The 11,049-nt window shown below is 36.7% G+C and overlaps 1 protein-coding gene and 1 pseudogene across 1 annotated transcript; one reads left to right on the top strand and one right to left on the bottom strand.

The window, feature by feature from the left end:
* The window catches only part of LOC112518237, a 7,398-nt pseudogene extending 5,021 nt beyond the window's left edge, over positions 1-2,377 (top strand).
* Positions 2,378-4,700: 2,323 nt separating this feature from the next.
* On the bottom strand, positions 4,701-10,369 carry LOC112518641 (probable anion transporter 3, chloroplastic). Its single transcript, XM_025126412.1, has 8 exons — positions 9,818-10,369; positions 7,730-7,956; positions 7,044-7,395; positions 6,899-6,943; positions 6,322-6,468; positions 5,412-5,549; positions 5,238-5,271; positions 4,701-5,143 (listed from the first exon to the last, which is right to left on the bottom strand). The coding sequence occupies exons 1-8, from the start codon at positions 10,253-10,255 to the stop codon at positions 4,974-4,976; spliced, it is 1,551 nt and encodes a 516-aa protein (XP_024982180.1). The 5' UTR covers positions 10,256-10,369; the 3' UTR covers positions 4,701-4,973.
* Positions 10,370-11,049: the final 680 nt, after the last annotated feature.

The raw sequence follows: 11,049 nt of genomic DNA, 5'->3' as shown, positions 1-11,049 counted from the left end.
GACAGTGACAGTAGTTGCATGGTGTAGTTGGGGGAGGGGGTGGGCGGTGTTGGCTGAATTGGATGCAAAGAGATGGAATCCAATTCCTTCACTTATGCTAATGAATGATGAATTCTTTAATTTGTGGAATTCATTGGACTTCAAAGGATTCTTACATTTTCATCATATGAACCAAATATAGGATTTGGAATTTGGTCAAAGGAATTATTGATTCCAATTCCTTCAAAATCCATGAACCAAACACCCCCTTAGATTCCCAGCTGATGGTGATTTTCATTTGTTTTTGAACTTCCATTGATCCATCTTATGTGAGGCTGACCGCAGTTTTTCCCACCATAATTGCAGGAACCGCTTGGTGGTGCACATGCAGATCCGCACTGGACTTCCGGACAAATAAAAGCTGCCATTCTTGAAACAATGGATGTGAGTACATTAATTCAGTTCCATAATTACCGTTAAGTAAAGTTTATGCTTTAGATTATACTTACAGATATGTTTTTTTTATAAATAGGAGCTTGAGAAGATGAGTACAGAAGATCTATTAAGACATCGAATGCTCAAGTTTCGCAAGATTGGTGGATTCCAAGAAGGACTACCCGTCGAGCCCATAAAGAAAGTTAACATGAAACGGAAAGAGGAACCAAGACCTGGACTTATTTCCGACAAAGTGTTGCGGGGTGAGGTTAATAAACTAAAGGAGCAAATTCTGAAAGCAAGGGAATCATCTTCGGTAGATATGGATCAAAACGGGTTGATTGAGAAGCTGAAAAGAGAGATTAATTACGAAATTTCTGAAGCAGCTAAAGCTTTGGGCATCGAGGAAAAATTAACCAAAATGCGTGAAGAATTTGCTAAAGCAACAGACGAACAATTGACTCCTGCTCAGTTTAAGGATCTTGAGGATATAAAGAATGAGTTTAACAAGAATCTGGCAACGGCTCCTAACCATGGAAGGATGAAATACAAGCTAAACTTGTTAAAAGAAATTTCTGAAGCCAAAATCTTTGCTGAAAATTACAAAAAGAGCCTTCCATTGAAGACTAAAGTGAATGAAAAATTCAGAGAAGTTTTGGAAAAACCCAATCTGAGGCAGAAAATTCTGGGACTGAAAGATGAACTTGAAAAATCTGGGGTTTCTGCCATTGAAGAACTCGATCAGGAGTTGAAGGAGAAAGTTTTGGAAGTTAGGAAAGAAGTGCAATCCGAATTTGTTAATGCTCTCGAAGCTTCAGGTGTTCATGTAGCTTCACGGGTAGATCAATCTTCGATGGCCATGATCAAAGCAAAAGTCAATGAACTTAATGCAGAAATTAACCAGATAATCCAAGATGTTATTGAATCAACCCCAGATTTGAAAAACAAAATCGAGACATTGAAATTAGAGGCCGCAAAGAACAAAAACGCTCCTAGTGACAAATCAAAGGAAAAGATGGAGGTTTTGGAGCAGCAAATAAAGCAGGGTATTGCTGAGGTGATGAGTTCTGCAGCCATTAAAGAGAAATACGAACAATTGCAGGCCGAGCTTACTGAACTTTCGGGAGGATCTGATGGAAACTTGATCAAGGAACCGACCTATGCATGACGTAAGTGTCCTATGAACACGTCATTTTATAAAACATATTCTCAAATAATGTCGTATAAAATGAGTAATAGGACGCTTTATTTCAAAAGGGTCCTAAAAATTTGTTATTATGTCCAAAATGTCTTGTCAACTTATTATAACACATTTAATAGGACACACAATTATTTGATCATATAATAAGTCCTATGAAACAGTTTATTAGGACATGTAGACATATTTGATGTCCTATAAAATCACTCATAAATTCATTCCATTAAACATAAATTTAAATCATAATGACCAAAAGATCGGTTTTGTCTTAATTTTCTTTGAAATCAATACTTCATATATACAGATTAGTTAAAAGTTAATGATCATTTGACCTCAAAGTATACCTGTTTCTTGGAACTGCGTATCATGTATGCAAGTAAGCCATCAAAATGATCAAATATTTATTCGTTGACCATTGATAAATATCTACAGTTGATAAATATCTGCTGAAACTACACCGGATTCTGGAATGTGGGTTATCGAGCTTTGATGTTGCATATCTGAACCACGACTGGGGTTAACCAGATGTCGTATTTGTTAACGATCAAGTGTACATGGGGCAAAGATCTGGCTGCTTTGAAAGTTTGCTGTTTGAGTTAAGTTGTTCTTTTCTGACATTTTATCGACTTCATATGAATTCTTTTCATAATATTAATTTTGTGGTGTAGCGGTAGATCGTAACTGCCAGTTCTATGTGATTCGAAGAACGATTGCATTTCGATTATTATCTGAGGAATGCCAATAATTTGCTCTCTTATTTCTGCTTGATGTTGGTATAATCAGGACCAGAATTCTATTGCTAGTTAAGGAAAAACTTTGATTTCATGGATTTTCTGTTTGAAAATTGAATCACTTGGGGCTTTCTTTGACAAACTAGTGGATAAACTATCTAATGGCTGAAAATGTGAGATCCTATATCGGTTGGGATATAAGGGACTAGATACCTTCTCAGTCTGACACGTTTTAAAACCATAAATTTAGGTATGGATATATATATATATATATATATATATACTTATATTTAATATTATATATACACGTGTGTGTATGTATATATATATATATATATATGTATGTATATGTATTAATAAAACATGAATGTCCCTGTTAAACCCCCCACCCTGGCATCAATCAAAGCACCGGAGACATCTCCTCTCCGGCCAACTCACAATTTCTGGCTACCCCTACCCATCGACGGTGAAACCCTCCCGCCGACTCGACATCTCCTTCACTCTCGTTGAACCTACCCATTCTTGAACCGCCAAACTCCATTATCTCCTGCAATAATGGTTTGTTTTAGCTTGGATCTTTGCTAGATTTCCATTTTTAAAAGACTACAATGGTTTGTTTTAGCTTCATTTAAGTGTATATTCTTAACATGTGTCTGATCTTTGAGTATGAGTTGCCAATTAATGGCAAAAAAGGACTAATTGTTAGGTATGATATCTTGGAGGACCTAATTACCTGAGAATCATTGGAAGACACATAATGTATCAGGGGAAGCCAAGCTTTGGAATCTGGAAATAATCCAACAAAAGTCGGTGTGATAGATATTACTTATGGGACTGCCAAGTATAGAACGAAACCACATAAAAAGATAAACTGCAATTTCGACAAATGCATATGTTCATTAGCATTCCGACTCTTGGGCAATGGTTGTTTCATAGAGGAAATCGAGAGGCCCACCCAGTTACTGCAAACCACACTCTCGATGTTTCGCCTGAGACATTTTCTTGATGCGGCCATGTATATGGTCAGGGACGAGCAACAGAGCTCAAGACTGAGTTCTATCCCGCTAGTGCTCCAGCTTGCTAAAAGAACAGGTCATCGTCCTCCAAGGACACACTAGCAACGGTGGTGGGTTTGAGTTGGATTACGAGGATGGAGCTGGGTTTGGTTTGAGGCCATTACTGGTGAGTATGTCGGAGTTTTTGTTGGGTTCTGGTTTTGAACGATTATTGATTCAATTGACTCAAATTGAAGTGAATGGGCTAGGAAGAATGAATCAGAATCTACCAGTGTTAAAGGCCGTCACTAAAGCACTTCCAACAATTGAAATTCAAGAAGTTCATATCTTGAATCCTATTATGCTTTTTGCAAAGATCCATTCCAATTAATTGAAATTCCTTGCAAACATCTATACGATTCATGTTGCATTCTTCCATGGGTAACTTTAAGGAGCCGTTTACTAAACACTTACTTGGTAAGTGCTTACCGGATAAATTTTCTTATCGAATGAACATGAGAAGGACCAAGAATCTTACTGGGTAAGAGCAATGAAAAGGATAGAGAGTCTTACCCGGTAAGTAAGGATGACGACTCTTACCCACTTACCTAGTAATATGTTGCATTCGATATGTTTTGATGTACTAAAATCTTACACATCAAAATAAATTATAATGTTGAATCCTATCGATAAGCACTTACCAGGTAAGCATCTAGGTAGACGGCCCCTAAGTAATTCTTCCTCCGCATTCTTCCATGCCAAGTTTGCTTCGATTTGTAGATATATAGATATATATATATATATATATATGTATATGTATGTATGTATATATTAATCATAAAATTTAAAACTTTAATTAAAATAAAAAATAGTAAATTACCAAAACACCTATTGACTTAATAGAACTTAAGTTAACAAAGTTAGAACAAGGGACCCAATCCATGATAAACATGAAACCAGAATTACTATACATGTAATTAATTTCTTTAAGGAATCCATCCATTATTTTCATATAACCACAGGGACCAATTTCGTAATTTACTCTTAATATTTCTTTGGGTAGTGTTTTTAAGTGAAATGTATGAAGAATTTTTAATCTAATATATATATTACAGGTAGTCATATTCAACTGATAGAATCTATTCAATTCAATTTGGTTGAATTCGTTATCTAATATTAATTCCTGTTGTCGGAATTCAACATCTAATTGATGATTGAAATGGATTAGTTCCGTCCAAATTTGTTGGATGTAAACAGCTAAACACCCCTAGACCTAAAAGTCAGGGGCATTTTAGTCATTTAACACCAACTTTTTCTCTGTTACAAATAATAAAAAGATTGTTTCTTAATAAAATAAAAATACTCTAAAAACAACCTTCATATAATAATGGTTAATATTATTTAACAGAACAATACAAAATATTCTTCTATATTTTGTAAAATTACACTTTGCACAAAGATTTAAACAAATAACCACCCCCCAAAACCCACCTTTTTAACCTATAACAACTTATGGCATACAACATTCCAATCATCTCAAACACAGTTATTACTGCCGAAAAAGAATCACTAAACTTCTCCTCCCTACCAATAAAATAGTTTAATTGTATCGTGTCATCTTGTTCATTTGCATATCTAAAAGACTCGTTCACCCGTGGCATATATGTTCCAAAATATGGCTGTCACGAAATATAGCCCAGCTGTAACCGTTAAGAAGGCTTGAAACGATCCCAGCCACTGCACAAAGTAACCGGTCCCGATTGTGCTAATTATCGCAGCTAATGTCCCAGCAGAGTTCGAAATCCCTGTTCGGTTTTTTTGGGAAATGTGAAAGAAATCAGTTTATCAAGCGACGCAAATACACACAGTCGTAGGATAAAAGATGTCGAAAACACATACCGTGGAGAAATCCGGCATACTGGGGTGCAATATCCTAGTAAAAGAAGGGGGGGAAAAGGGACAATAAGGTGGCAGTTAGGTACGGGAGTTCATTGTTTGACATGACAAAAGAAGGACGGAATGATAATAATAAAACAGAAGAAAAGGCGAACTTTAATTACAGACTAATCTTACTTGCATATTTAACAGGAATCCGGCTTGACTGAAAGCGCTCAAGCTGAGCGCGACTGTGATGTACACAGATGCAATCACGGGTGTCTTGGCATAATTCAAGCAAAGCAAAGCCAACCCTGGCCCAATGAAACCGATTGACTGTGCACATTCAACACAATGCAATCAAAATTAGACAATAATTATGCCAATAACCCCCAAAAAAGAACAAGAAATATGAAATAAGAGAAAACTATGACCCTGTTAGGATATGTGGAACCCTTTTGAATTCTCTCTAAAAAGTTCTTAAAAAGACATGGAAGGTTCCAAAATGTATACAAGTTTAACGTCCGTATCTAGTTGATGTGGAATTCCAACAAGCCCCCTCAAATGCAAGCTAGATGTGCCCCCAAGAACGGAGGCCAAAGAGTGTTAAGTTCGTGGAGGTGGTAGACCTCAGCTCTGGTACCATGTTAGGATATGTGGAACCCCTTTGAATTCTCTCGAAAAGAACTCTTAAAAGAGATGGGAGGTTCCAACATATATACAAGTTTGATAATCCGAGTACAACCGATGTGGGACTCCAACAAGCCCTTCAGATGGAGGCTAGATGATGCCCCGAAGTACAAAGGCGAAAGAGTGTGTCCAAGTCCCTAGTGGTGGTATACCTGTGCTCTAATACCATGTTAGGATATGTGAAGCCCTTTTGAACTCTTTCTAAAACATCTCTTACAGAGAGATGGGAGTTTCCTACATACATATACACACACACACACACACATATATACAGGTTTGATAGTCTGTATCTAGCCAATATGGGACTCCAGCAGGCCCAATCTAGACTTCCTTCAGATGTTGGAACTAGCTAAGTAGTCAATAAGCAAGCAAAGAAGAAGCTGCAAAAACATAGAAGAGTGTAAATGTTGAAGATTACCTGCATAACTTTGCGGACAAAGGTCAACGAGTGTCCTTCTTTGATTAAATAATCAGAAGCAGCACCGGCAACATACCCTGAGAATGCCATTGTTCCCCATGGGACTGCACTAAACCAAGCTGCTTGCTTTAGGTTCACATTAAATACCTATTTACCATAAAAGGATTTCATACATCAATAACAAAGTTCAAATTATGTACTGGAAACTAGAATCTTTTTATATGTATTGGGTAGTAGTATATGAGGTATCATAAATGGTGGATATTACTTTAACACATCAGTAGGGGCCCACTATGTCCCTGCAGCTTTAGCCTAGCAGGTAAGGGGGTGGACATCCTTGCAGAATGAGTGAGGTCTGGGGTTTAACTCCAGGCACCACCCACCTGCCCGTAGGAGACTCGACTTACCTTCCTCATGGTGCGGTACTCCAGAGGATGGCGTCATACCCTTTTTGTAGGATATGTAGGGGCCACTAACGTGTGTTAAGATGTTTTAAGCACTATTGAGTGTGCAAGATATCTACAACGCTATTTTCCCCATACACGTCATTGAAAATTCTAAAAGAATCACCACTCACGGTTTTAAAATAAACGGGCATCCATGAGAGAAGGACGAAGTATCCCTGAAACCACGAAAAATACATCATAAACATTTGGAAGCATATAAGAATTGCAAAATCAAAGGAAACAAGAAAACAAAAATAGCAGAAAGAAGAAACCTACCCAATTGTTGGTAACGTTAGCAAAAATGATGGCCCACGTGGGCATTTTCGATAACAATAGGCGGAGAGGAGGGAGTTCACCCTTCTTTAAAGGAGGAGCCTTGGATTTTCCTGCCTGAATTAATCGCAATTCAGAATTGCTTATGGAACGACTTTCTTGTGGATCATTTGTAACCCGAAGTGTCCACATTGTTAGCCATAGAAGTCCGAGCGACGAAAAGAGAATGAACGGACCAGAAATTCCAACCGACGACATCACGATAGGCGTTAGTACCAATCCCACAACATTACCAAGGTGAAATCCACCCATAGATAAACCAACAGCCGTAGCTCGTTCATTACATGGAAACCACCTGATTACCATCCATAAATGGGGCAAAATCAATTTAAACACAAACAATGGGATCATTCATTGGTGCTAGCTTTCTCTTTTTTCACACACTTTTCACAAGCAGCTTTACTTTTTGGGGTAGAGGTCAGGTCTGCGTACATCCCATCCTCCTACGACCCCACCTTCATGTAGGATATATTGGGATCGTTTGTCTGGTTTGGAGGCATTAAGTAAAAATTTGAGGTAGAGGTCAGGTTTGCGTACATCCCACCCTCCTCAGACTCCACCTTCAGGCAGATATACAAGGCTCGTTTGGTTTGGTTTGAAGTCATTAAGGAAAAGAGAATATAGTTTACCTGGATAAAAGGATGTTCATTGATGGAAGAGCAACTCCTTCAGCAAGACCAAAGAAAGCACGAACAGCTAAAAGGGCAGCTGTGGAATGATTTGCTGCCCATGGAGTAAGAAGAGTGGCCAAGGACCACAAGGCTACTCCCCAAGCTATCACTCGCTTTCCTCCATATTTGTCCACCAAGGCTCCTCCAATGACGGATGAAAAAATGTATCCCCATAGAAATGATGACTATTCATGCCATGGTTACATTATTGGTGGTTAGTTTTGGATTCTAGTGGCCCGAAACATTACATGAACTTGCAATATAAAGAAGAAGCTAATAACAAAAACCGGAGATTCAACCACTCGAATGATTTGATTCTCGGGTTCTCATTATTGCATAAAAAGGACTAAAGCTCACAAATTTAAGGCTGGTAAACTACATTAAGACTATATCATTTAAAAAATAAACCATACCGAGCATATATGATTCCTTGAACTTTTGTTGATTTTTATCACTATTTTTAAAAACGACCATTGTTTTACTGTAACTAATAGAATAATGAACTTTATTTGTAAAAAATGGCCCACAAACAATTAAAGAAGATGCACGAGACATTTATTTGATGTCTTTCTTAATACATGATATATGGCATCGCAAAACATACTTACATTCAATTCATATTTTAAGAAAAAAGCTTTCAAAAGAGACATTTAAAGGGTCTATAGTTAAAAAACCGTCTATTTTGAGGAAAACATGTTAGAACCACATCAAGGAGTACTAAAATAGACCCTTAAATATCTCCTTTTGAAAACATTATATATAGATTATCTTGGCTTATCATGCTTTCTAAAGACAACACCAAGAACTTAAAATAAGAGGCAGGTAAACAGGAGCTATTAGTCCTTGAAAAATATATGTATATTGTGGGTGGGGTCAACAAAACTTGATTTCAACTTCCAATGCTATTTTGAAACGTATCTTTGGTCAATATAATCAGTAAGGCATGGCTGCTAATGAGTTTTCAAGTTTGGTAGAGTGGCAAAACCTCATTTTGAGATGTTTCTTACCAACTACAATATCTTTTTCCATCTTGTAAAGTTCCTCAAGTTGCTACCAACCACACTTTTCTAAGTCCAACAACCACAAAAGATTGACCTTAATTTTCACTTTAGAATTGGAAAATTAATAAAGGTGCATCTTACACAGAGAAAATGTCTTACATACATCATTCCAGACCCTACTTTTGTGTCATACATACTGGTTTTTTTTGGTTTGGTTTAATAAAGGTGCATCAAAAAATTCACTTTATAATTTCACAAACCTAATACCAATACTACATTCGTCTCAAAATCATAATCCGGTCTTGACTAAGTGTCAAATAAGTTGCTTTTTGACTTCAAAACTGATGAGAAAAGGCCATAATTCCAGCTAAAAACTAACGAATATGCTACTTTGAAATATACTATGTTCGAAAAAGATGAACTTTATATAGGGAATGGAAAAGGTATCACTTCTTGTGCATACAATTAGATGATATTCCATTATTCTTCTTAATATTCTTGTTCCTATAATACCTTCAACATCCAAAACAGACAATGCATGCAACAAAACAATCTATCCGTATTTAGATCCTCATAACTATATCAATCACATCATGTTCGTCTAATTATCATCCAAAATTAACAAATTAAGTCAAGAAATTGAAAGAAAAACATTGCTTGTGAACTAAAACATAACCATCAACTACTGAACACTTAGAAAGTTAGAATCAATCATACAGAATGTCAGAACCCCATTCGGTTCTAGTAATCTACGGATTCATTTTGGAGGTCAAATTCAAACCCAAATCCAATTCATCTAGATGGAACCCCACATCCTTGTTTCTAGTTGATCCAATTTGACCTTTTCTTTAACTCATTATATCTAGAGAATTTAGTTGACCAATTAATCAATATGATTAATTAGGAACAGAAACACAGACAATCAACGATTCATCAAACTTAGATTTGTGGGGTTCCAGTCTAATTGGTAAACCCTAAACTTGATTTGATTGTGATAAACTAAGTATGATCAATTATCAAAGGGAGAAGGAGGCAAGATCAGTACCTGAACGATGCCCAAAAACGAACTGCTCCAGCCATGTTTGGCTGCAAGAGGAACAATAGCCACAGACATAACAACTCTATCAGCATTACACAAACACATCACACACGCCATTAACGCCACCACCTTCAACCGCTCCGGCATAACAAAACCATCTTTTTGCGCTCTCCCTCCCGTCAATATTCCTCTCTCTATCCCCTCCGCCGTACACTTCACCAACCCCACTCCTCTTCTCCCTCTGTTTTCTCTCTCTACAATCGCTCCCCTGTTCCTCCCGCCGCCACCTTGCAGTGACAAATTCCCCCATTTCCGTTCAATGTTATATCGGAATCCGGAACTTGGCTTTCTCAAACAGATCGAATTCAAATAGGCATCCGACAGATTTGACGATCTTGCACCGAATGCAGCAGATTTAGGAGTAACGGCAGCTGCAGCGGCCATGGCAGAAGCTTTTATTTAGAGTGGAATTGATTGCTTAACAGATATTGAACCAATTATATATGCCTACTGGTATAGTTCTCAATGTGATTGAATTTGATGAAGTCGCCATTGAAGAAGAGATTTGAATGGGGGTTGGTGAAAATGGTGGAGGCATTGGAATGCATAAAAATAGAAGGTGAAGGGTATTATCGTCAATATGGAAAAAATGTTTCTGTGTCCAGCACGGCTCCAACGTGGCAAGACGTGGCATTGGGTTACTACCAAACCCTGCCAACCTACCCCGTGAAGTTACCGGCAACCGGCTAGTGCAGGTAATACTCGGTGGTTGGTGGTGCAACCGGTTGTGATTTCACACAAACCTAATTTCTTGAATATCTTTTTTTATAATATGCTATTGAATTATTCAAGATAAATAAAATAATTAGTCAAATTAATTATAAAAGAAAGAAAAAGTCTAAAAAAAACTCAATAGACTTTAGTGTTTGTAATGATTAAGTTTTTGGATATTTTTTTGAAATAAATAAGTCCTTGGACATTCCAAAACATGTTAAACAATTCATTGAACTTTCTAAAACCTGTTATATACATTCTTATAACCTATAAAACTAATTATTGTAATAAAATAATGGAAAAAACATGAAAAAAGCCGATGAACATTCATATTTTAAACGATAAAGTTCCTAAATTTTTTTAACAAAAAAAGTACTTACATTATATAAATAAAAGAAATATACCAAAAAAATATTTATATTTAAAAAAAATTATTGATAAATTTATTTTAATTAAAAATAAAA

This window comes from Cynara cardunculus, assembly GCF_001531365.2.
Source record: "Cynara cardunculus var. scolymus isolate 2C chromosome LG 9, CcrdV1, whole genome shotgun sequence".
Lineage (NCBI taxonomy): Eukaryota > Viridiplantae > Streptophyta > Magnoliopsida > Asterales > Asteraceae > Cynara > Cynara cardunculus.
This window is presented reverse-complemented; position numbering and strand designations above follow the sequence as displayed.

Bases quoted from the DNA above. Each gene is read 5' to 3' on its own strand.
- LOC112518641 (XM_025126412.1), bottom strand. From the start codon at position 10,255: ATGGCCGCTGCAGCTGCCGTTACTCCTAAATCTGCTGCATTCGGTGCA. The intron at 5,550-6,321 runs GTAATCTTCAAC...GAATGTGCACAG, and splicing joins TTGTCCGCAAAGTTATGCAG to TCAATCGGTTTCATTGGGCC. The intron at 5,272-5,411 runs GTAAGATTAGTC...TTCTTTTACTAG, and splicing joins GATTCCTGTTAAATATGCAA to GATATTGCACCCCAGTATGC.